Genomic DNA, 25462 nt, shown 5'->3' with positions numbered 1-25462 from the left:
AGGAAGAGGGTGAAGAGAAGCCCTTGCTACCTCCGGAAGGTTTGTTAACTTACACCGGGTGCAAGAGGCACAGTATTGTGTCACATCCTTATACACCCGGGCCTGTAGAACCACCCCAAGAGGTATTTTAAAGTGTTATCCTTCCCCTAATGGCCTTTCCCCATTGGTTTGTGGGCCAAGTGTAACACCTGTGGCCGAAAGGTATTAGGAACCAGGAGTTGTTCAAGGAGCTGCTTCCTCACCTCAGTTACCCTATACAAGCGACTCTTTATACCACACAAACGAGGTCCTACCTGGGTGTGATCTCCCTTGCTGACCTATTCCCATGCATTTTAGTCTGGGTTAGGTGTAAGATTCGTAGATATCTAGGGCAAGTTAGATCCCTAAATTCTGAAGAAAGGAATGTCTCTTCCCCAGTTGGCTAATACTGTTTGTGTATTCACGCATAGTGCGATTCGCCTGCTCCCAATCAAGTGAAATTGGTATTTTAGGGTGCGTGGGAGGCCCAGTGATATAGAAGAAGTCATGGTGGGATTTCATTGTTTATCGTCTTATCTCGATCTTCAAGAACAGTATCCCATATGTGTTCAGCTTGGGGCAATGCCACTGCAAATGCACCAGTGTTCCATTGGCCCGGCAACCCCTCCACCATTCTTCAGTTTTCTGGTGATACCATTTGTGGAGCAGTGCTGGGGTCCAGTATCAAGAAATTACTACTGTAAGCACTTTTTGTTACTGTGACTGAACGAACGGTTATGTGTGTTCAATGGAATATATATGTCCATTACCTACTGGTTACTCAGTTCCTTTTCTCATCACACCTGCCCCATAGACTTGGGATGGGAGATGGTGGCTTGTAAGTAGGAGTATAATTCAGAGTGAATTCTTGTGTTTTTGTCTTTTGAGAGTAGCCACCTTTTGAATTTTGTTAAGGAGTGACTAGCTGTCTGTCTGACTCTCCGAATCGTAACCCAGTACCTCACCTGCGCATAGCACAGGCGCTCCATCTCCGGCAACCCCCATTCTGACTTCAGTTGCTCAAAGGTGAGCACCTCTTCCAGGCCCACCATGTCTCCACTATGTATGTAACATGCTCATTGCCATTCAGTGAAATGTTCATCGCTTAGAGCGGGAGTGAATTCTGGATTGCAGATAATGGGAGTAAGCGATGAGGAAAATGTGGTGACAGTGTATTTTTGGTCACGGGGAGGAAAAAGGCCCAGGCCCAGGCCTATGCCCCTGGCTTAACCAAGGAACCTTCCAGCTATGCTGTTGATCCATAAAGCACCAGTGTTTCTCCGATTGGTCTCTTGACCATTCTACCAGCAGAAAAAGTTGGGCCTCATGATAATATTGATTCACACAGAGGACCCATAAGCCCACCTCTCTAGTGTGCTGATATGTGAGTGTATTTATATCAATGGGATACTCGAAATGCTACCAGACCCGTGTTATTATTGCGATACAGTATAGGTGGTCATAGTAACAATAAGCAATTGTGAAAACAAAAAATAAATCAAGTTAAGCCAACATTCACAAAGTTCTTCGCAATAAATGCAATTTATTCGCAGAAGTAAATGCGTACTTTAAATGTGGCAACACAGTTGCTCTTTCATTATCACACAGTTCTGAAAATTTAAAAGAAAGGTGCTCAGGTGTGAGATAGAGAAAATGAAGGGTTGTTGGTTAATGTGAAACCGTGAGGAAGGTGGACAAGGAAAAGAGGTGTGACATATATCCATCACATTTTAAAGATACAATTCCAGCCTAACGTAGGTCAATTGTTCCTGTACATCACATAGCCTCAAAATGACCCTGTTGTTACATCACAGTTGTCAGGGCTTGTGTGTTAGTTGTAGTCTACGTTTCAACACCTAAGTAAACAGCCAGGTGATTCAAGCCTTAGGGTGGAGTCTTCTTCAGGACAGTGAAAAAAGAGAGAGCACCTAGAAGTAAGATGAATAATATGTAATTAGTGGGGCACGGTGTCTCCACACAGGGAACTAAATGTGGCTAAAAAAAGGTAAAGTTTACCTAATGGTGCATCCAGCACAAACGTTAAGGCGGGGCAGTTAGCTGAAAGTTGGGCTCGTCCGAGCTCCTGTATGAGGAGGAAACACATGTTGGTGTGTTTAGGAGTAAATCCTAAACGGCAATGCAAGGGCATCTCCCATTGTGTGGTGACACTTACTATGCAAGTTAAGGGGAGGCCATTAATACGGCCATCCGTGCGCGTATAAAATGAACAGTATCAAACTGTAGGTCGCAGGATCGTAATCAGTTAGTGAATGATCTAGAAATGTAAAGTACAAAAATGTTCTACGTTAAAACGGGGAATCTGTTGAAGAGTGCCTCGTGAGGACTGGATTAAGCAGCGTGTACAGAAGGGGCTATACGTGTGTGTCCTTAGTCCAGGGAGTACATCTTGATGATTGTAAAGATGTACTAGTTTAAAACGACCAAACTGAGTTGGCAAGGAGATACTGGCAGTGGTCGAAGTGGGTGGGAACGGCAGGGCACGGCGTGCCCCTACTTCTTTAATTCTATAGCTTCCGTTCCCCTACTTTTTTATTTTTAACATGCGTCCCGGGACGTCAGAAATATCCAAGGTCTGCAGAGAAGGTGCGGCATTAGTGGCTGTTCTGGGACGGCGGGGAGCAAGGAAGGAAAAGGTCTCCTTCTCTTGCTTCCTGCCCAGACGAGACAAGGACAGTGTCCGCTTCTGATCTGCCGCTTGCAGCTGCTCCACCTACCCTCTTTCTTACTCCTATTCCCTCTCTGTCTGTCTAACTCCTTCTCACTTACCGAAAACCATGACTCAAGAAATGGTTCTCACCCTCTTTCTTTCTGTCGTTCATTTGTTCGCCTGTGAAATGGATGCAAAAAAGAAAACTTTTGCTGGAAATGCCGTTTTTACATTTTTCTATTCCAAAGTGCAGCCTCGGAAATAAAAGGTTCATATTATGAAAAATCAATAAAAGAAAACAAGACGGGGTACTTAAAGTGGCCAGATTGGTTTTATTCAAACCCCAAAAACATTGCCACTTTACCGAGTTTGCCAGTGAAGCGCTGTTTTCCCCGGTGGGGAAGTGCGCCAAACCTGGAGGTACTGCAATAGCAAAAATACTCGTTGATTTCTGCATAATGACTGTAAAAGCGTTAAGTTCACCATGTTGTTCCTGCTTACATTTCGCATGCTTTATTTAATCTTTCATTCTCTATGAGTGTTTGCTTTTTCCAGGATGTTGTTACTTTTTTAATTTAGGCAGCATATTGCTCTTGCCAGGTGTGTAATTTTAATTGAGTAGCATCCAGTTGTTTATAGCAGGTCAAATTGGATTGTAGTTGAAGGCAGTGTGAATTTCTCTCAGGGGGCAGTATGGTGTTCAGTGAGGGAGTGGATGTAGCACTGGGGGCAGAGCTGCCACATTTAGATCTAGGGAACCAGGTTCAGCCTTCATGAACAGTCCCCCAGACCACACTCTTGAGGGAGCACATTCCCATGCTAGACCTTAGAAGGCCCTGCGAAACCAGAGAAGCCCTGGTGTCTTAGCACCAGTAGGTGGATCCTAGCAGTGGCAAGTGTGGGTTCACCTTGACGGCTTTTCCACCATAATCCATACTGAAGTTCACCTCCAGTCTTGTGGGCAGGCCTACAAAGTAGCAGACCCTAGAGCAACAGTGACTGTCACTGAGGTCACAGGACCCCTGAGAAGAGCTGGCTCTAGGGCAGTGCGACCGGTGTGACCGCAACGGGTGCTGACTTTGAGTGGGGGCGTTGTATATTATGGGTTTAAAAGCACTTGCTGCCTCCTTCCTGGCCTACAGCAATTTTGGGCAATAATAAAAATGTCATGATAACTCCGGTGAATAAACTTCTTCCTAGAGAGAGATCGAAGTTTGGTCTAGTGGAAGTTTTGACTCATGGAAAGATAGCGCAGAGGGTTAATGTGCCATTCACATCACACAGTGCACATATTGTAAGTAGGTCAGTGGGTTACTGCTTTTGTCAGTAAGATCCTTTTGTTCCTTGCAGTTTATAAGTTAAAATCTGAACATAGAACAGTGAGCTATTAACTTTCATCTAAGAGCTGCATACAAACTGCAAGGTATAAACTAGAGCTTTATGGTTTTTTCCCTAAGCCTTTGATTATCCTAATGTTGCAAAAAGTGTTCATTTGGATAGAAATCAATAATGATTATTAAAGAGAACCCCCAATCATGGTATTAAGTTTTAAATTCTGAGTTTGTGTTTCTCCAGGTCAATCACTATTAAACTATACAGCCTGCTAATATGGTTGTCATGTGTCTCCTACATCTTGTAGCCCTTTGTCTTATGCAACATTTCCTATACAGTGTTTTACACACGTAAAATTGATTGTCTCTGTGTATATTGCTGACGACAGTAAATCCATCGCTCGGAAGCAAATGGCTTGTGCTTCCATTTTTTATCATATTTGGGAAATTCTGTGATTAGAAACAAATCCCTCTTTGTGAATTTATTTTAATGTCAATAACTCATATTAATAGTTAAATAATCATGTGTATCCATTGGTTGAATTGCATAACATAATAAGCTGTAAGTGGTCAGTGAAATGGCAAACAAATACTAAAGATTGGGATGTTTTGCCAATCCTGGCCACACCTCTAACTCCGCCCACTGACCCCATCCTCGGGTTATTCCCGCCCTCTGATTCTCCGCCCACAGTTCCCCTATTTTTTTTCCCCACTTCGACCACTGGGTACTGGTTGTGATTTTAAATTGGCCTAAGGCGTGCGCATTACTGAACTTAGCGGGAGCCTGTTGAACAAGAAGAAAACAGTCCGTTTATAAATGTGGCAAAAGATGCGATGGTGTAATGAGCGATTTAAAAGAAAAAACCTAATATAACGGAGCGTTTAACAAAAGGTGTGCTTAACCTGCAAAAAAGCCAATTTAAAACCTGTCAGTGGGACCTCACCTCATAGTAGTTCTGTTCGCCTAGATGCTTACTTGAAGAATGAGCTCGCGGTTGGAGGCGCACGTATTTAAACGCGGGGCGGAAACGTGCACGTTAGGTGCAGCCGCTTCGTACCGCCCGTACCGGAGCATAGGGCGGCGAAACCATGGAAACGGAGAAAACGTTACCTGGTATAATGCTAAAGATTGCTAACAGTTAACTAGTTGTAGTGTGGACAACATCTGGAAATGTTGGCGTTCGACCGTGTTAAGGCTGGGGGGAGGAATCTAATACTTTGACACAGTATTCAATATTTGAATATGCGACCGACTGATCGGGACTGGTTTGAAGTAACCTCAAACAGAGATTGGGGAATCAATGTTACACAGATGACAAGGGTCCCTTGAAACCCCGTGCTGGGTGTTATAATGAAATGCATATACATAACGTATTAGTCACCAACGTTGAAAAATATATTTAGCATGAAAACAACATTGCTTGATATAGCAGTAAGTTCATTGCATGTATAACCTGTTAAATAGCATTGTGAAAAACATGGGTGAGTACAGATCAATGGTTATAGACAGGATACAGTAAAGGACACATTGTCAATATTTGCACATATACGAACGACGTGTCGAGACCAATTTGGAGTAACATCAAACAGCGTTTTGGGATTGATATTACAAAGCTGGCATAGGTCTCTTGACCCTACGTGCTTGACGTTTAAATGAAAGGATACATAAATGATAAATGGCGTGTTGGTCACCGGTGTTAAATGCTTGATCCATCAAAAAGTACATTACACATATACGCTGTTGAATGACATTGTGAAAGACCTGACCTTGTGAAAGACCTGGGTGAATACAGGTCAAGAATCATATACAGGTGGTCGGGGTCGTGTTCTCTGGGGGGGGGGGGAGTTGTGCGCGGGGTTGGGATGGGGGGTAGGGGATTGAGAGTACTCTCGTGGAATGTGAATGGCTTGGGAGATAGGATTAAACGTGGAGTAGTGCTGCAGTTTTTAAACGGCTGTCGCCAGATATTGTCTTTCTGCAGGAAACGCATCTAATTGGGAATTCTTGCCATGCTATGAATAGGCGGGGATATCGTCTCGTTGTTCATTCTGGTTTCACTTCTGGCTCGCGGGGGGTGGGCATCTTGATTAGAGCCTCTCTCCCGTTGGAGGTAGACGATATGATTCATGATGATAGAGGGTGGTATGCTGCACTTGTAGGCCGATGGGAGGGCAGAACCGTCTCGCTCGTTTCTGTTTATGTCCCACCAGGATTGCAGCCCGTAACTTTCGCTGATTTGGGGCGAATGGTCTTGGGACTCCCGGGGGGGGTTCTGGTGATGGGGGGCGATTTTAATTCTGTCGTATCCGATAGAGCGGATCGTCACCCTCCCAGGGATCTCCCGGGGGCACAGGCCTGGCTGAGTGGGTTTATAGATACCCTCGGACTGATAGACTGCTGGAGATTAATGCACCCGGGGCAGGCGCAATACACTTTCCACTCAGGGGCTCATGGAAGTTTATCGAGACTTGATTATGTCCTTATGCCGGCGGCCCAAGCTGTGATGATTAGGGAAGTAAGACATCTGGCCCGGGGTATTTCCGATCACTCCCCACTACTGTTGCACATTGAGGTCACCCCCGGGGCTGAGGGGAGGGTAGCACCGATTATCCCCTGGTACCTGTGTAATCCTAAAATCCGGGCGGACCTGGTCAAGTCTCTTGAGCGCTATTTAAATGAAAATGTGGGGTCAGTGTCATCTGCTGTCTCGTTATGGGAAGCCTTCAAAACAGTGATCCGTGGGCAAGCTCTCTCTCTAATTTCCCACTCCAAGAAAAGCAAGACTGAAGAGGTGGTCCGCCTTGAAAACGAAATAGCCAAGTTGGAGGGGGACCTGGAGCTGGGTGTTACGAATGATAAGTTGCATGTTCTCAGTCTCAAGCAGCTTGACTATAGAGCGTTGGTTACTGATGCTGCCAAAGTGATGAGTAGAGAGCAACAAGGGCGCTTATACGATGTGGGGGATAAGGCTGGAAAATTGATTGCATGGTTGGATAGGAAAGAGAGAGCGAGTCGAGTGGTGCCGGTTATTGAGAGAACGTATGGCGTGCGTGTGACTGACCCTGTGGAAATTGTTGAATGTTTTGCGACTTATTTCCGCGAAGTATATTCTCCAGTCTCGGATGGCCTTGAGGATGATTCTCATCTGTTGCTGAGAGATATTGCGTTGCCGTCTTTGTCAGAGGCGGATAGGGTACTGATGGATGCGACGTTGTCGCCTGATGAGATTGCTTTGGCTATTCGCTCGGTCGCTTCTGGCAAGGCCATGGGTCCCAATGGCCTTCCCATCGAACTGTATAAACTGCGCCCGGACAAGATGGCGCCTCATCTCTGCGACATGTTTCTTGAGGCACGTGACGTGGGCTCCCTCCCCTATGATCAGCGTCTCGCTACAATAGTCGTGATTCACTAGGAGGGGAAGCCGCGGGATCGGTGTATTTCTTACAGGCCCATCTCATTGTTAAATGCTGAGCCCAAAATTCTGGCTAAGGTTTTAGCTAATCGTCTGGTTAGGGTCGTTGGCGACTTGATCCATCCGGACCAGTCCGGTTTCATACCTCACCGTAATACGGCTCTGAACCTGAGGCGTCTTCATGGAGTGCTCGCCAGAGCGGCGTACATACGTGAACCGGACGTTTTGGCGTCCTTGGATGCCACAATGGCGTTTGATACTCTAGAATGGCCGTATCTTTGGGCGGCGCTCGCGAAATTTGGTTTTGGCCCCGGGTTTATCGGTTGGGTGAAGTTGCTGTATGAGGAACCGTTGGCTCAGGTAGTGGTGAATGGCAGAGTGTCGGCACCCTTCGCGTTGGGAAGAGGCACGCGGCAGGGTTGTCCGTTGTCGCCCCTCCTCTTCACACTTGCCTTGGAACCTCTGGCTGCCTGGTTACGATGGGAGCCCTCATTGCGCGGCATTAGGTGGACGCCTGAATTTGAGGACCGCATCTCTCTTTATGCGGACGACATTCTCCTGTACCTCACATCTCCCCGGCAGTCTTTAATTGTACTAGTTGATGTTCTGAACTCATTTGGACGCAACTCCGGCTTGGTCATTAACTGGGCCAAGTCATGTGTCTATGTTCTCTCTGGGGATGCTCCTCTCCTTCCGCGTGGCTGCCCTATCCAGATTTCGCAGTCAGGGTTTAAATACCTGGGAGTGTTCATAAAATTAGACCCTGTGGCCCGTTATGAGCGGAACTTACTCCCCCCACTCCAACGACTGAGGGCTGACGTCTCAGGGTGGCGACGGCTTCCGCTTTCGCCGCTCGGATGTGCGGCGTTGTTTAAAATGATGTCGCTACCACGATTCTTGTATGCACTGCAAAATACACTCGACGTCATACCGGCCCGCTATTTCCGTGAGGTGGAGAGCTTGCAGAGGCGGTTGTTTTGGGACGGGCGATCGCGAATCGCTCTCACAAAATTGACACTCCCTTGGTATGATGGGGGTATTGCACTCCCCGATATCAAGCAATACTATTGGGCGTCCCAATTGGCGGCGGTGAACCACGGGATGTACGGACCGGCCCTGAACCCGGCTTTCGAGATGGATAAACTGCTGTTGCCTGGGGGGGATTATGATAGAGCACTCTATTCGAAGTCTCCTGGTGTGCAGTTGACAGGTCCAACAAAGATAGCGGTACGTGTGTGGCATGCTGCTAATGCTGCGATGGGTTGGAAGGACCGCCTGACTCGAGCGACTCCACTGTATGCTTCAGAAAGGCTGGGCTGTTTGTGTAAAACTAAAGGATTTGAGAAATGGGATATGATTGGCATATGTAAGGTGAGTGAACTTTGGGTGAAAGGGAAGTTTAAAACGTTTGAAATGCTGAAAGCGGAATATAAGCTGAACGATAGGGAGTACTTCCGGTATGCTCAGGTCCGTCATGCGTTGTGCTCGGTTTTCCCTGATGCTACTGCTATCCCGGAAAATTCCCCACTGGAGGACGGGGTGCTCGATGCCTACGTGCCTGACAGCACAATCTCCTTGATCTATAAAAAGCTTATCAACGACCGGGCAGACCTGTTGACCCACTTGAGGGAGATCTGGGTGGCTGACGGTTTGGAATTAGATGATGAGGACTGGGTCTCGGCAATAGCCTCCCCGAGGGAGGTGGCAATTCCGGCCCGCCTTCGGTTCGTACAACTAAAGATACTCCATAGAGTGTATGTCACTGGTCCCCGCCTGATGCGCATGGGTTTCTCCGTGGATGGGATGTGTAAGCGTGGCTGTGGTTCGCTGGGTACTTTCCTTCACGTTATATGGGAATGCCCTGAGGTGGCTCGCTTTTGGCGTCGGGTGCATGCTGTGATGGAAGAGGTCACTCATGTTGCTCTGTTTCCAGAAGCTAGGAGATGTCTGCTGAACGTGTGGGAGCCAAACGATTATAATGTGGCACAGACGCAGTGGGCGACTTTGGGAATTATGGTGGCTAAACGCAACATCGCACAGTTATGGGGTTCCCAGAGGCCGCCCACGGTCTCAGTGTGCAAGGAGACTATGGATTGGTGCATGTTTAGAGAAAAGACGGTGTATGTAGCGAGAGGCATGCCTAGGAAATGGACTGGGGTGTGGGGGCCGTGGAATTCTTATCGCGGAAACATCTGTGCCCCTCCTCTGGCTATTGTATTGGATGTCCCTTTGTTCCCCTAGCTGAACATTCCTCATCTGTTAGGTTATGAGTAGGTTACAGTTTGCTTTTTCCTCTGTTCCCGGGCCCCCCTCCCTTCTCTGCCGCAGGTCATTGATTTCCTACCCCGGGGAGCACGTCCTGATATTCACAATGCCTATTGCCTTGTTTGTGTGTAATGTTCATTAGTTTTAAATTGAAAACTGAAACCGTATTTAATATTGTCACTCAACTACTGCTTCTGCCTTCACTGGGAGTGCTAATGGACTGACGGGATCCTCTGATTGACCAATCTGTATAGCGGTGAAATGACACGTCTCATGCTAATTAGCGGCTGGCCCAAGGGGTTGTAGGCCCATGTCTGTAACTCTTTGAAGTCAAATAAAGGTTTCTTTTAAAAAAAAAAAGAATCATATACAGGATGCAATAAAGGGCACATTGTTGGTATGGGGTTGTCATCATTCCATAACTAGGGTGGAGAGTTGGGCATTAGTACCATCTAATTCATTCAGCCCATTATTCACCGTGTCCAATTTATGCATCCACTTGCATTCTCTCATGTTCATGACGGAGTTAACATCCCTGCCCCTACTTCCCAGTGATACCTTTTCAAGGACTAACCATCTCAACGATTCTGGTTTGTGCGCTTTGGCGGTGAAGTGTTCTACAAGTGGTGCACCTGTTGTGCTGCATCTGATTATGCTACAGTGTTGTAGTATCCTTGTTTTGACTTTTTGTTTCGTCTGGCCTATGTATAACTCGTCACAAGGGCACAGGATGCCATAGATCACATCGGTCGTGTTGCAATTTGAGTGTATTTTGAGATTGATGGTGTGTTCCTTGTAGCAGAATATCTTAGTCTCGATTGTCAACTTGCATGCTTTGCATTTGGTACATTTGAAGTGTCCTACCACTTCCGGTAGGTTCCAAAGTGTTTGGATGGTGGGTTGCGGTGGTGTGTTTAACAGAGATCAGACCACATGATCTCGTACACTCTTTGCTTTTTTAAAAGAGTGTAATGGAGGTTCCAGCATCTCTTGATTGTCCGATATAAGATTCCAGTGTCTGTTAACGATCTTTTTTTATCTCGTTACTCCTTATGCAGAAAGTGGTTACACATATCATCCTTGTCATTTCAGTGGAACGTTGTTTGGGAGTGAGGAGCGCATCTCGGTCATAATACCAGGCTCTCTTTCTAGCCCGTTTAACTAGCCTTTTGGGGTATCCTCGTTCGATGAGACGGTTGACGCCGCTCATGCCAGCCACATCTACCATCGGCTCTGCGATGCCGGCGTTGACTCAGGTTCAGAAAGTGAGCAGACTACTTGTGACCGGACCGCACTTTCGGCCAGCTGCAATTGAACTTCGCACGGAGGTTGACATAATCTTTAAAGACGCACGTGTGGTTTCGGCAGCCGCAAGAGTATTTTGGGAGCTTTGGACACTGTTTCTTTGCTGGCTTGTGCGGTGCGCCGTATTATCGACATCCGCTCCAGCCTCCTGCAACCTGCTTATTTATCCGCGTGGAAGAACACAGCGGTATCGGCGCCAGACCTGGACCATGACAACCAGGGGTGCTAAAGCAGTAAAAACCAGCAAGACGAGAGCTGCTTTAGCCAGCGCCGACCCTAGAGACATCGGACCAGCGATAAACCTTCCCAAAGGCAAGCAGGAGGTTAGTGTTATTAAGAAGCAGACAGGAAGGCACGGGGGAGGAGGAACACAAAAGGACGTAGCGGGATTGCAGCCCTCTATAGCTAAGTTGTTTTCTGGTGCTAAGGGGCCACTTTCTGCTCCAGATCTCACGGCTAATTCCACACTTCTTGCACTTCCTCCTGATAATGTCCCCGAAGGCTTGCCGCTGGCTAAATTAATTAACCCGGTCTCCCAGCAAGGAATACTCCCACGTGAGGAAAATCCTGTCGGACTGCAATCAGCAGAGATGGGGACTTTGAGCAGATCATACGAAGCTGTGGACAGCCTGACAGTGCCTCCTTTTCCACATGTTGAGGGAGAAATCGGGGGGGGGGGGGGGCTAATTGCACAGGGAAATCTGGCATCTTTACCTCTCGTAACCCAAAACCCCGAATGTGAATCTGACGCTATATCTGGTCTCCCGGAAGGCATTCGTAAACCCCCCGTAGCTGTCATCGACAATTACATCCGGGGCCTGGAAGCTGCCTCTGGTCCCATGGACTCCAGAGACAGGTATCGAAAATTTCTACTCGGTGTCAGATGGCTCTGGGACCTCCACAGATGAGGGTGGGCTAAATACAAGCGATGATAATAGCGAGGAATCTCCCACAGAAACAGGAACTGTGCAACGCCCTAGGAAGGCAAGAAGTAAGGCTAAGAGACGTAGTCCGCTCAAATGGGACTACTCTGACACGCAAATGTCCTGCCCTCTCGACAAGGATGACTCTTGTACACCACTCTGAGAGAGTGCAAAGAGCGCACCAGAAGACACAGCGGAATCCTCCTTGGCATCCATCCCAGCCTCTATAAAAGAATTCCAAGAGGAAGTTCGGGCGGATAACTGCGCAGCTAAAGGGGCTGCTAAAAAATTACAAGGCGGCATGAGAAAATTGAGCAAAATCTGCACAGACATAAGCGATCGTGTCACCATGGTCGAAGGCCGTACTGAGAGCTTGGAAATAGAAGTCTCTGCTGTAAAAGATCAGGAGCCTCCAATGCTGCCTGCCTGTTCGATCTAATGACAAGAATGGAGGAACAGGAAAATCTGCAGCGCAGGAATAACCTTCGCTTACTTGCAATTCCCAGAAGGAAAGGAGGGAGAAGATCCAAGACGCTACATTGTGAAACTTCTACAACAATCCTTCTCTGACCATACAAGTCGGAATTGGGACCATGAGGTACAGAGGGCACATCGCTTCCCTTTCAACTTGAGGCAACGGCGCAATGGCAGCAATTTTGCTGGAGAAAAACCAAGGGCGTTCCTGGTGTACTTTGGAAACTTTCTTCTCAGGCAACTGGTATACAATCAAGCCCGCCCTAACTCCCGGAAGGGGTCCAATGGGGTAACCTTCTTTGCCAAACCTGACTTTTGCCATCGGACAGTAGAGCGAAGATGGCGCCTGCGTCAGCTAATTTCTCCTTTCCAACAGCTCAAGTATATCTAATGAACCCTGCCAGACTGAAAGTTATCTTTAATGGTGCTTCTAAAATGTTTCTGTCCGAGATAAAAGCTGGTGAATACTTGGGAGAAATCAAGTCCAAAAAGGGCTTGAGTTAAACTGAAGGAAACTATTCCCCTGTTCTTTTTTTTTTTGGGGGGGGGGGGGGAGGCTGAAAGGAGAAAAGAAGGGAAGAAGGGGATTTTTTTTTTTTGCTCAATTACCTTGCTTTCCTTTTTGTGGGGGGGCTTTCTTTGCATTTTTATGTGTTCTTTTATCACGAATCGCTCTCAGCGTTCTTATCTAACTTTTTTTTTGAAAGGTACGAACAGCCATAGCCGAAAACCTACATATCGCTTTAAGACGTGGCTAGGTGGCGGAGATTCATTAGTAATTACCATCATTCAGGTTTTTCCTGATTGCTCAATGATAGGGGAGGGGAGGTGTGGGGAGGGATCAAACTGCTTTGAGATGGCTCAATTGAGGACACTTTTTTTTTTTGACACTCAGCTATTTGTTAAGACACTTGTTAAAATGAATGAACGCATAAAGTTGAGTGCCCTGAAAGGCCTAAAAAAGGTCAAAAAAGGGGGAAAAATGCACAAAAAGAGCACTAAGATAAGGAAAACTTTAGGGGGGTTTCTTTGGTCCACTAGGGGTTTTTCTTTGGTCCACATATTCAAGACACTAAATGACTTAGATAAACACTCTTAGAATTGTCTCAGTCAACATTTGTGGCCTGAACTTGCGAAGAGACAAAGTAGCACAGGGCTTGCGCTCCTTGGGGGCTGACCTAGTCGCCCTCCAAGAAACGCATATAGAGGCTTCACAGAAACATTTACTGACTTCACTAGGGTACAAAATCATTTTGGGGTACTACAGAGGGTGCAACAATAAAAGGGTAGGGGTCTTGCTTGATAGCAGATTACCTTTAAGACTTGTCAGAGTGAAATCTGACTCTCTGGGTAGATTGGTAATCGCAGAGTGCTGTTTTCCCCCTAATTTTTCCTTTACTTTATGCTCTATCCACGGGAGCAATACAGACGACTCTGGGATTATCGATTGGATCTCTGGGGAACTAGCCCACTGCCCCCCCCCCCCAATCATTATTTGCGGGTACCTCAACATCAACCTGCCCTGTAACTGGAAAGCGGGTGATAAGTGGATTTATAATGGTAGGAAGCCCCATGTATACCAAGCACTAATTAACCTAGTTCAAACTCATGGGCTCAGTGATGTCTGGGCCATTCTAAATTATACTCTGCCAGCTTATACCTACTTTTCTGCCCCACACCGGTCACTAGCTAGGTTAGATTACTTTTTGATTTCATCTTCTCTACTTCGGGACTGTTCCATAGACATCGCTTCGTGTTTTATGTCGGACCAAACCTACTTATTTTAAGCATTGGGGGACTTGGGAATTGGAGGGAAATCCCGAAATGGAGCTTCGAGAAAGCTCTTTTACAAGACGCAGAATATCGAACACATATGCAAGCTTGGGTTCAAGAATTTCAAGTTAAACGTGTGGTCAGCCTCAATCACGACAGTCTGGGACACTTTAAAGGGCGCCATCCGGGGAGAGACCCTTAGGTTTTCAATTAGGAAAAATAAGAAAGAAAAAGCCCTGATTTGCGAACTTCAGGAAAAGTTGAAAAAGGCAGAAGAAAAACTAATTTGAACAGTTAAAACGGGGGAAACCAAACCTACTCAAATTGAAGTGACAATCATCAAAGCTGAAATTGGGTCTGTGTTCGCAGAGAAGGCTGCAGCTAAGTGGGCCTCGACACGAGAAAAAAACTACGAGTGCAGCGAACTTATCGACCATCACTTGGCTTTTAAAACTAGACAGCAGGTCACAGCTAGTGAAATACTGTCGATCTAACTTGTAACTGGGGAAGAGACTAGCGACCCAAGTAAAATCCAAGGGGGATTCTGAGAATTTTACTCTACTTTATACTCGGAGGAGAATAGGAACCCAGTAGACGCAAGAGAAGCGGAGATCGCTAAATACCTAGAAGAAGTCACCTTATCCCAACTTAGCCTGGAAAATCGTGACCTACTTGAGGATTCCCCGACCTGGGGAGAAATTGCCGAAGCCTTAGCCAGACTACCGGATTGAAAGGCCGCTGGGGTCGATTGCATCCCTGTCGAATTTTACAAAATTTTCGCCCCCCAAATAAAGTCTATCTTTACCTCTTTGGTAATATCCATCTTTAACGGGCTTTCCCGCCCGCTTCCTGGTCCAATGCTAAAATCTCTATATTCCCCAAAATAGAAAAGTCCCCACCAGTAATGGGATCTTACAGACCGATTACACTTATTAATTGTGACTTGAAAATATTTTCTTAAATTCTCGCAATTAGACTGTCCTCAGTAATCGAACCTCTAGTGTCAGAATGGCAACATGGGTTTATCCCCAAGAAAGGTACCACAGAACATATTCGGCAGGCTATTAATCTTATTTGACGCAGCCCAGGTAACAGGAGACCCGATGTCGCTAATTTTACTAGATGCTGAAAAAGCATTTGACAGGGTCTCCTGGCAGTTTCTTTGGGGCATTATGAGAAGAATGGGCTCTGGACCGAAGTTAACCCAAGCTATTCAAGCTCTCTATCTCAACCCAGTAGCCAGTGTTTCAATAAATGGGAGGCTAACTAAACAATTCGAAATCTCTCGGGGCACTAGGCAAGGGTGCCCTTGTTCCCCCTTGCTTTTTGCCCTATATATAGACCCCCTGATCAAGAAAATAGAGAGCAATCCAGCTATTCAGGCAGTAAGCAGACTTGGGCGAGACACTAAAATCATGGCTTATGCTGATGATCTGGCTGTAGTCACGCCTGAGATTGCTATTTTAGCTTTGGAGTAGGAGGCTCAAGAATCTGGGAAAATCTCGGGGTATGCACTGAACAAAAACAAAACACAAATTATTATTACCAAAGAAATTAACTGGGCAGATAGTCGGGTTGTCACTAAGACAAAGTACCTGGGTGTGACAGTGACAGCCAATATAGAAGAAATAGTGGCAGAAAATCTAATCCCATTGGCTGCTGAAACAAAGAAAGCGCTTAATTGGATTAACAACTTGCATCTGACTATAGTGGGCAGATGCAACGTCATCAAGATGACTTATTTTCCAAAATTACTTTACTTCTTCCGGTCCATCCCTTTAGAGTTTAATAAAACCATGTTACAAAAATTTCAGCAACTTTTTACACAATTTATCTGGGCTTTCTCTCAGCCCAGACGGGCGCTCAAACTACTCTCTCTTCCCAGAGAGCGGGGCTGGTGGGCTTTCCCAAATTTAGTACTTTATTACTGGGCTTCTGTTCTGCAATACAGCGTGGAATTGGTGGGGGAACATTCCTTCTCTCCAACGTTTGGGCTCCCTTCGCCCTTTCAACTACTACTAGGAGAGGAGGCTCGTGGCTGTTTCCTGAGACAAACGTCCTTTGGGTAGTACAAGCGAGTCAGATTTAAAACTCTGATGAGCATTTTCAGAGTTTTTTCCAATGTACGTAGGATTTATTGGCTAGGGAGATTGAACTTCTATTCCCCTATCAACAAGAATTCCAACTTGCCTGCTATTTTTGGGAGGTCTTATCTTCAAAACTGGTATAAAGCTGGCATATTAAAACTGGGCGATTTAATTACTACTGAAGGAACTAAGACATTTGCTGATCTTAAAACCCAATATGGATTGCGAGATCAAGACGCTTTCAAACACATCGCCATCAGTGATTTTTTGTCTCGAAAGGCTGGTGGGCCCGCTGGGTTTGCGAAAATAGATCTCATCGACAAATTAAGGGCCCCAGCTCCACCTCGGAATGGTTTTATTTATGCTGCACTGAATAGCCAATCTACCGACGACCTGCCCAAAATAGCAGACAAATGGCAGGCAAAGCTGAATGCCCCACACAGTACGTTCTATAACGCTTTGAAAATCGCCCAGAGTGACCTGCGGTTGGCCAAATTACAGGTGCAATTTTTTAAAACTGCTTTCTTTCTATATATTACTCCTTAGCAGAGTCGCCAAATGGGGAACAGGCAAAGGTACGCTGTGTCCTAGGTGTTCAGAGTTTTGTGCAGACGCAGTACACATGTTTGCCACCTGTCCGAAACTTACTCCACTCCTCGTTAAAATACAGGACTTCCTTGGGAGGGTCATCTCTCAGAACATTGAACTGACCCCTACGACTATTTTGTTAGGGACCCAAGACGAGGTCAGCAGAAAGAAGGGTGGGGCACTTATTTTTGTGGCAATGACGATTTGGAGGATCTGTGTCGCCTCGGCATGGGTAGACGCAGATCCTCCTTTGTTTTCTCAATGGCTGGCTAGATTAGTCACGACTTGTCATCTGGAGAAGGCTATCTATGCCAAAAAAGGTTGTAAGGGGCAAAGGAAGGGACTAGCTATTTGGGAACCTTTGGCTGGACCAGACTGAGCCATAGTGCTAATTTACTAACTTAGGCTTTCTATACTTTTTTCTAACCAAAGGGGCCCCTTTTTCCTAGTTTGTGCTTATTCTTTTATGACGTCCTAGGATTACGCCATATTTTGGGGGGAATCTTATTTGTCTACCCAATGCATTATTTGTCTTTCGTTGCTTTTTTGTGTCCTTTATTCCCTTTGTTGTACAGGGGAGTATTGGGGGGGATTCTGGGGGGGGCTTGATACCGTCTTATCTGTAAACATTACTCTGAAAAATAAGAAATAAAAATGTAAATAAAAATAAAAAAAGGAACTTTAGGCTATAATTCTTGCTTTATGGTAATGCAACTTGCCATGAATAGTAAAATAGGTACAAGTTTCTGAGCAAATGATGGTCACTTTAGGTATTGTATGCTTGGAAGTGGGTTACTGTAGATGTCTGGGAGGATCTGCGATTCAAAAAAAATATTTATTTTTTTTACCGGAAATACCTGGACAATAGGAATTAATTTGAGCTCCAGTCGTCTGGAGGTGGGGGAGGGAGGAGTGGAGAGGGGCGTGCAAGTCTATCACAAAGGTAAGTGGACTCAATCATACATCCAGGCTTTTTAAACAAGAAAGAGGGAGATGATGAAAAAAGCAAATCTGGGGAAATATTTTCCCAATTGGCTAACATTGAAACAATTTTAGGTAGGAGTCAGCTAATATAAAGCTATTTTTGACTGTAAAATCGCAGGTCTGCTGCCTGAATCCGGTCTGTTGGCATGCATTGGACTGTCAAGCTCATATCACTAGGGCTGTTGTTGGCAAAGAGACTAACAGTTGTACACTGCAAATACCTGAGCATACCCACCAAATTGTGCTGGAGTCGTGGGGATGAAAACACACGATGTCTCTCTTATGAGAGGTTTCTGAAATTGGTACGCTATTCTGTGGAACAGCTGCCCCCTTCAGACTCGTGGATGCTGTACTAATGCTGCCTATCTAAATTTTCATAATGAGAAGTAGGCAGTCTACACAGAGCACCGTATTTAATCAAAGTCTTTATTTATTGTACATTATACGCACCTCCTTATTTTACCTGCAAAGGAAATGCAGGTCTCTTGTCCTCCTAGGCTTTGCTGTCCCCAAAACTAGTTGCTAATGTGGAAGAACATACAGATCAAGTGAAACGGTTTTACAAGCGAGTTGCACTGATTGGTTTTGCTTTTGTTTTTATTGCACGTATATCCCTAATGCCTTTGACTAGAGGTATGTGTGGATGGGTCAGAAAAAACTCAGTGTCTGAATATGTAGCTTTTCATTAAAACGTCTCTTTCAAAACCACTCATCACAATACCTATGTTTTTCTTTGTAACAGGCTCTAAAAGCCACCGGACTTCGTACTGCTGATCCAAGGCTGAAAGAATGTATGGATATGTTAAGACTGACTCTTCAAACCACATCAGATGGTGTCATGCTCGACAAAGAGCTTTTCAAAAAGTAACGGTCCTTTTTTAACTATTTCTTGAAATTATGTTATCAATAGATTTAAAGATTGGTGCATGATGCTACCAATTCCTAAATTGTCTTATGTTCTAAAATGTGTTATAATGTATGAAAAGTGCACTCTGTATAGGATAAGTTTGAAGTGATCATAATCAGGCTGTAAAGGTTGGACGCTGCTCGTCAAGTAACCAAACCGTAAACTCATGTCAAATTTTTAGCCTATCCACAATCCAATGATCAGAACCTCGGTGAGGGCCCTTCTAAAGTATACAGACGGGTCCCCCTGCCTTATGGTTATCTCTTCCAGTTGGAATTACTAGTAAAGTTATTGTGCATGGAGGATTTTTATGTGGGAAAGTTAGCTAAATCTGATATGGAGGAATTAGTGAAGAAATGTCCCAGACTTTGGAAGTGGCAAATCGAAACCGGTGCAGAAACACCAATTTTGGATGTTGTACCCCATTCCATAAGGGATATCTTGGTATACTACAGTAATTGTGCATCATGAAAATAAAGAAATTTGCTGTGTTTGTAATTCTGAGTGCAAAATTATTGCAGCAGTTTGAGCCCAACACTTGTAATGAGGGTCTCAGTGCTCATTAAGGTGAGTAATAACCGTGGTATTCATTTAGTATGCCGGCCTATAGGGTACATCGATCATTGCACTAGGGGCCTTATGTACCAATCCCTCTTGCAATCTATGGTTGTGTAATCTGCACACTGACTGGTTTGTGAATATGTTTGCAATTTAAAATGGATGGAGGCCTGTAAGGGACTACAGATCTCCATCTCAGTATTTTTTTCTTTTTAACCCCTTCGCTGCGGCGCGAATTCCGCCGCAGCGCTGTGGGGGTTTGGGGGGGGGGGGTCGACGGCACCGCTGTGCTCATGACGGAACCACGCCGTCATGAGTCACGGGTGAGCTGTGCTCATGACGGCGTGGTTCCGTAATGACTCCACCCACTGCGCTAATCGCCCGCACAGGCGGGGAATTAGCGCCGCGTGGGAGGAGCGGCCGCCAACGGCCGCAGCACTCCGTCATGAGCACAGCGCACCCGTGGCTCATGACGGGAGTGGTTCCGTCATGAGCGGGGAAGGGGTTAAGCAGCCCATGCCAATTAAAGTTACTGGGGCTGCCTTTTAAATACATTTCCCAGTTTGGGAAGACATCTGGAAGAACAGGCACTGGTCCTCTATTCCATTGCATACATCCCAGGGCTGCTCTTACAATTCTCAAAGGGTAAGATGTCCCACAGGCACAGCTTTCAATTTGAGACTCAGATACCCCGTGTTTTGAGGTGTTGGTATCTGATCAATGCTTTAAGACCACAATTACGGTCACAAACTATGGATACTTAACTCAAGGAAGACCCCGTTTTATACCCCCTCCTATCTGCGATTCAGACAGGGTCGCAAAATCCCTTTTATGAGTTGGAAAGTATTTTCTGGCTCGTAAAATAACTTGTAAATAGCGAAAATTAATTTTTCAGTGGAAAACCCTGTGATTTGGGGAAATACTGGTTTTGAGACCACAAAATACCTTTGCACATCAAGCTCTCAATGTGTTGACACCCTTAACTATCTTTCTAATTGGAAAAAATAACTTGCTAGTGCACCATAATCAATTTGAGACCGTTTTAAGGTCTCGCCTGACCCAGTGCATGCGCTGGTCTGGCGAGACTTATTGAGAGGGCTCCAAAAAGTGCCTAGTCGTAAATCTACCACCCAAGCTATTCCTGGACGACCAGGCCTGCAAGACAGACTGGTCAATGATCCTATGGAAATGTACTAGAGACCTCTTGGTGCTGATCATCAGCACAGCGAAAAGGATAGGCGATGCTATCCTAGCACGTATTCAGGCCGCTGAGAACACTATCCAATCCACCATCAACAACAATAACATTTACAAAACCAAACTCGCTGAGATTAACAACGAAATTACAGAGAGTAGAGACTTCTTACTCAAACAGAAAATCAGTAAATTACAAAAGGACATAGCCAAGTTCGACAATGAGAAGATCTTTCCTTTTCTTAAAGCTGACTATTCTGCGTCTAGAAAAGGATACTCCACAGATGAAGACTCTAACAACAGTAGAAGGGGATCATCTAATAGTGATTCGAGTTCTGGCAGTTGGAACAATAACAAGCATTTACAATGCAATGGTCTCGCCTTTTGCATAAGTTGGAGCTATTGGTATTGTAAAAGACAAACTTTTTTATTTATGGGTTGGTTTTGAAAACAGATAAATCAAGCATTGGCAATGCCAATCGGTCTCGCCATATTGATTAGGTTACTGGTTTATTTTATATTATAAATAATTATTGTATTTTTTTGTGATATGTAAACGTAGTGTGTAATAGAATCTATTTGATGACTTACTTTGTTTAATAATTGTTTTATTATCACGGCAAACGTTTGTAAGCATAAAAAAAGTAAGTAATACAGTATATTTAAGTAATTATTGCTACTTTATATAACTGTTATTGCACTTTGTAATTTAGGCATATATACAATACAAAAAATAGGTCTTTTTCAGGATGAAGGTATAGCATACATGTTTTGAAACTTGTAAGAAAATGAAAGAGGTATTCAGTTTATAGCGGGGGCTCCTTGTGAAAGTGCTGCTGGGTGGTGGGGCTTGGTGGGAGAGGAGCAGAGTGTGAGGTAGTAAACTTTGGCATTAAGCCGAACAGAGTGCACTGAAAAACTAAACAAATTAAAGAAATGTCATTGCGCGTGTTGCATTGCATTGCTGCATTGCAGTCCGTGCAATGAAAGTGGTTTTATCTATGCATTTATTAAGTGAACTCCATTTGTTTTTCTAAGAGGTAATGAGTGTCATATGTATGCAGCAGGCACGCTAACCTACTGAGCTATATGCATTTTTAGGTATAAAAAAAGAGCAACACGGCTAAGGTGGCGCAGCCTTTGTAGCCCTGGGCACAATATAAAGTGGGAGGATAAAACCTGAACTAGGTTAAAGTGTCCGTAAGCAGCAGAGACTTACAGCTGCGCCGGGAAAGGCGGGGGGACGGTCTTATAACATGTCACAGGAGATATGTAATATAGGGATACAGCGCGCGTTACAACGTAGTCACTTTGGTGCATTTAAAACAGGTAAGAGGTGCTGTAAGGGAAGCCCAGAAGGCGCTAGTGATATTGTAGGGTAGAGGAAGGTTATACTGCTGTTAGTGCGGGGGCACTGAGGGCCTAGATCAAAGCTTGTTTATAAGGAGTGGTGTGTGACATTTATAGTAGGCGGAAAGGAAGCCTTCCTCAAGATGTGTCAAAGGGTTTGTAAATGGTGCCCACAGTAAAAAAAAATGAGACACATGCATGTGCAGCAGGCATGTTAACCTACAAAGAGCAGTACCGGTGAGGTGGCACGTCCTTGTTAGCCCCGGGCAAAGAGCCATGAACGTGGAATCTGTGTATATAGTGTGCGCTACAACCCGGAGCATTTTGGCACTATAGCGCGTTCAAAACAGGTGAGATGTGCTGGAAGGGAAGCCCCGAAGGCTGTGCTTATTCCTTAAATGGTTTCTGAAAACTAGCAAAAGCAGAGGAATAAGGCCCAACAACAACACAGGTTGTTTTTGAGGTGTTATCAGAGCTCTTATAGACATTAAACAAGTTAACCCCAAAGACTGTTAGAACTAGTGCCTGCAACTGTAAATAAAAGACATGCATTTGCAGCAGGCACCCTAACGTACTGAGCTATATGCACATTTGACAGAGAAAACGGAGCAGCGCTGCATAGCTGGCGCAGCCTTCCTAGCCCCGGGCACAGAGCCACGTTCTAGTATAAAACCTGAACTAGGTTGAAGTGTCCCTGAGTAGCAGAGAGTGCAACTGTGCGGAGATAAGCAGGGGCCACGTCATGATCATGTTATTAGAGTTATGAAATATGTGCATATAGCGCGCGCTAGAATACAGAGAGTGTAGAGTAGACGCTATAATTAAAAACAGGTGCGATGTGCTAAAGGGAAGTCTCGACAGCTCTGGTGACATTGCAGGGTGGAGGAGTGTTATACTTTTAAAAGCAGATATTAGAGGGTCTTTATAAGAGGTAATGAGTGTCCTCTGTATGCAGCAGGCACGCTAACCTACTGAGCTATATGCATTTTGGATGTATAAAAAGGAGCACAACGGCTAAGGTGGCGGAGCCTTTTTAGCCAACTATGATTGACTATAATCCAATCCATAACTCGCTTCATGCACCGCATATAACCTCACAGGTCACCAAGGACGGGACATCACAACAATGAATCACATCACCAGTGACATTGTTAATGTTATCCCTGACTTAGGACACAATTGTGCTTTTTTACACCTGTCTCCTGAAAGCGCAATATTAGGTTTTGTTTTGTTTCTGTCTGCAACAAATGCAAAGACATCTGTATGCTGGAAGAAAACACATTCTTGAATAGTGTGTGTCATGGTTTATAAGGAGGACATATACGTTGGCCACAGAGAAGATAACAGACACACGCATATGCATTTGGGACGCTAACCTACTGAGCTATATGCATATTTGACAGAAAAAAAGAGCAGTGCAGCTCAGGTGGTGCAGCCTTATTAGTCGAGGGCATGAAGTCACATTGGAAGATAAAACCTGAAGTAGGTTAAAGTTTCCCTGAGCAGCAGAAAGTCACAGCTGCGCGAGGAAAGAGGAGAGATATGAAATATGTGCACAGAGCGCACAGTACAACCTGGGTACTCTAGGCGCTTTAGTGCGTTGAGAATAGGTAAGAGGTGCCGCAAAGGAAGCCCCGACAGCTGTGGTGCCATTGTATGGTGGAGGAGGATGATACTGGTGCTACTGCGTGGGTGTGAGGGCCTACATCAGAGGGTGTTTATAAGGGGTGATGCCACGTCACCAGTGACAACGTTAATGTTATCCCTGACTAAGGACACAATTGAGCTTTTTAACACTGGTTTGCTGAAAGTGCAACTATAGGTTTTGTTTGGTTTGTGTGTGCAAAAAATTCAAGAACATCGGTATGCTAAAAAATACATAATTATAGAATGGTGTGTGTCCTGTTTGTACGGAGGACATATAGGCTGGCTACACATTAAATGATAGGCACACGTATATGCAGCAGGCACGCAAACCTACTCAGCTACTAGATTTATCGCAACCAGTAAATCTTTGACCACAACATTTGTAACACAGCACCAGATGCAGCTACCCTCTGCAAAAGGTTTGTAGACAAGGGACAGAAGAGTGATAAAACCCCCGCCCCCACTCCACTTCTAAAGAGAACTCGAGGAATGTTTACGGTGGAACAAAAGGATCCCATAAAACTTGTGCTTATCTCGAGGAAGCGCATTCCTCAAAGGCTCTGTGAAAACTAACAGGAACGCGAGAAAAAGCCCCCAGTAACAACACAGGTTGCATATGGGCTGTTACCAGAGCTATTATAAACATTAAAGCAGGAGAAATTAGAAGTTCACCCCAAAGACTGTTTAAACCTATGCACACAAAAAAATATGACACACACTGGTTTGCAGCAGGCACAATAACGTGCAAAGTTACCCTTGCAGATTAGATGGCTAAAAAGAACCAACGCGATAAAGGTGACACAACCTTTTTAGCCCTGGGCACAGAGTAATGTGGGAGAATAAAACGTGAACAAGCTCAAAGTGTCCATGAGCAGCAGACAATCACAGCCGCATGGGGCAAGAGAGGAGATATGAAATATGTGCATACAGCGCACATTACAACCTATGTGCACTAGGCGTTTTAGTGCGTTAAACAGGTCCAAGGTTCTGTAAAGAAAGCGACGAAGGTTCTGGTGTTCTTGTAGGGTGGAGGAGAGTGATACGTCCCTTAGTGCAGCGGCTCTAGGGGCCTATGGAGAGTCATAGTGGCACCGGCATAAGTATAGGTGCAAGAGTCACTGATTAAAGCATGAAAAATCAGGAACGGACCCAAAGACTGTTCCAACCTGTGCGCTTTATCAATCAATCATTTGTAAAATGCAGTACATACCCGCGAGGGTCCCAAGGCGCTGGGTGGGCGCTACTGATCGCTTTACTGCATTTAAAACAGGTAAGAGGAGTTGTAAGGGAAGCTCAGAAGGCGCTAGTGATATTGTAGGGTGAAGGAGGCCTATATGGCTATAAACAGTGGAGCAGCACTTTGTGCCCCTTTAAGTGGTGGACCCCTTTATAAATAATTATAAAATGGTTTGTGTTCCTATTTGTACGTAGGACACATAGGTTGGCCACAAAGGGAAAAAAAGGAATAAAAAGCTACAAAAGTGCCCAAACGCCTTGGATGGCATCCTTGTAACACAAGAGGGGCCTCAGAGAAGCTTGGTGGCACCAACATTGATACAAACACATGGGTTGGCAACACAGAAGATAACAGACACACCCATCACCAGGCAGGCTACACTACTAAGCTATATGCATATGTAACAGAGAAAAAGAAGCAGCACGACTTAGGTGGTGCGGCCTTCTTATCCTTGAGCAGAGAGCCACATTGGACGAAAAACCGGAACTAGGTTAAAGTGTCCCCAAGCAGCAGAGAGTCACAACTGCGTGAAGAAAGATGGGGGCGGAGTCATAAGCATGTTAGAGCATCTATAACATATAAGCATACAGCGCGCGCTAGAACACGAATGCTCTAGATGCTTTAGTGTGTTGAGAACAGGTGAGAGGTACAACAAGGGAGCCCCAAAAGCTCTGGTAACATTGCGAGTGTAGAGGGGCTGTACTGCCCTTAGTGCGGTGGCTTTGAGGGGGATATCATTG

The 25462-nt window shown here is 45.3% G+C and overlaps 1 protein-coding gene across 2 annotated transcripts in view; it reads left to right on the top strand.

Annotated features, from left to right (window-relative positions):
- The window catches only part of GLS (glutaminase), a 932984-nt gene that overhangs the window by 157043 nt on the left and 750479 nt on the right, over nucleotides 1-25462 (top strand). For both annotated transcript variants that reach the window (XM_085648790.1, XM_085648791.1), the window contains exon 3: nucleotides 18572-18693. In XM_085648790.1, the coding sequence (XP_085504916.1) occupies nucleotides 18572-18693 (122 nt within the window). The remainder of the gene's footprint in view (nucleotides 1-18571; nucleotides 18694-25462) is intronic.

Source organism: Triturus cristatus, chromosome 3_2 (assembly GCF_964204655.1).
Source record: "Triturus cristatus chromosome 3_2, aTriCri1.1, whole genome shotgun sequence".
Taxonomy (NCBI): Eukaryota; Metazoa; Chordata; class Amphibia; order Caudata; family Salamandridae; genus Triturus; species Triturus cristatus.
Note: the sequence above shows the minus strand (reverse complement) of the source record. Positions and strands in the feature narration are given on the sequence as shown.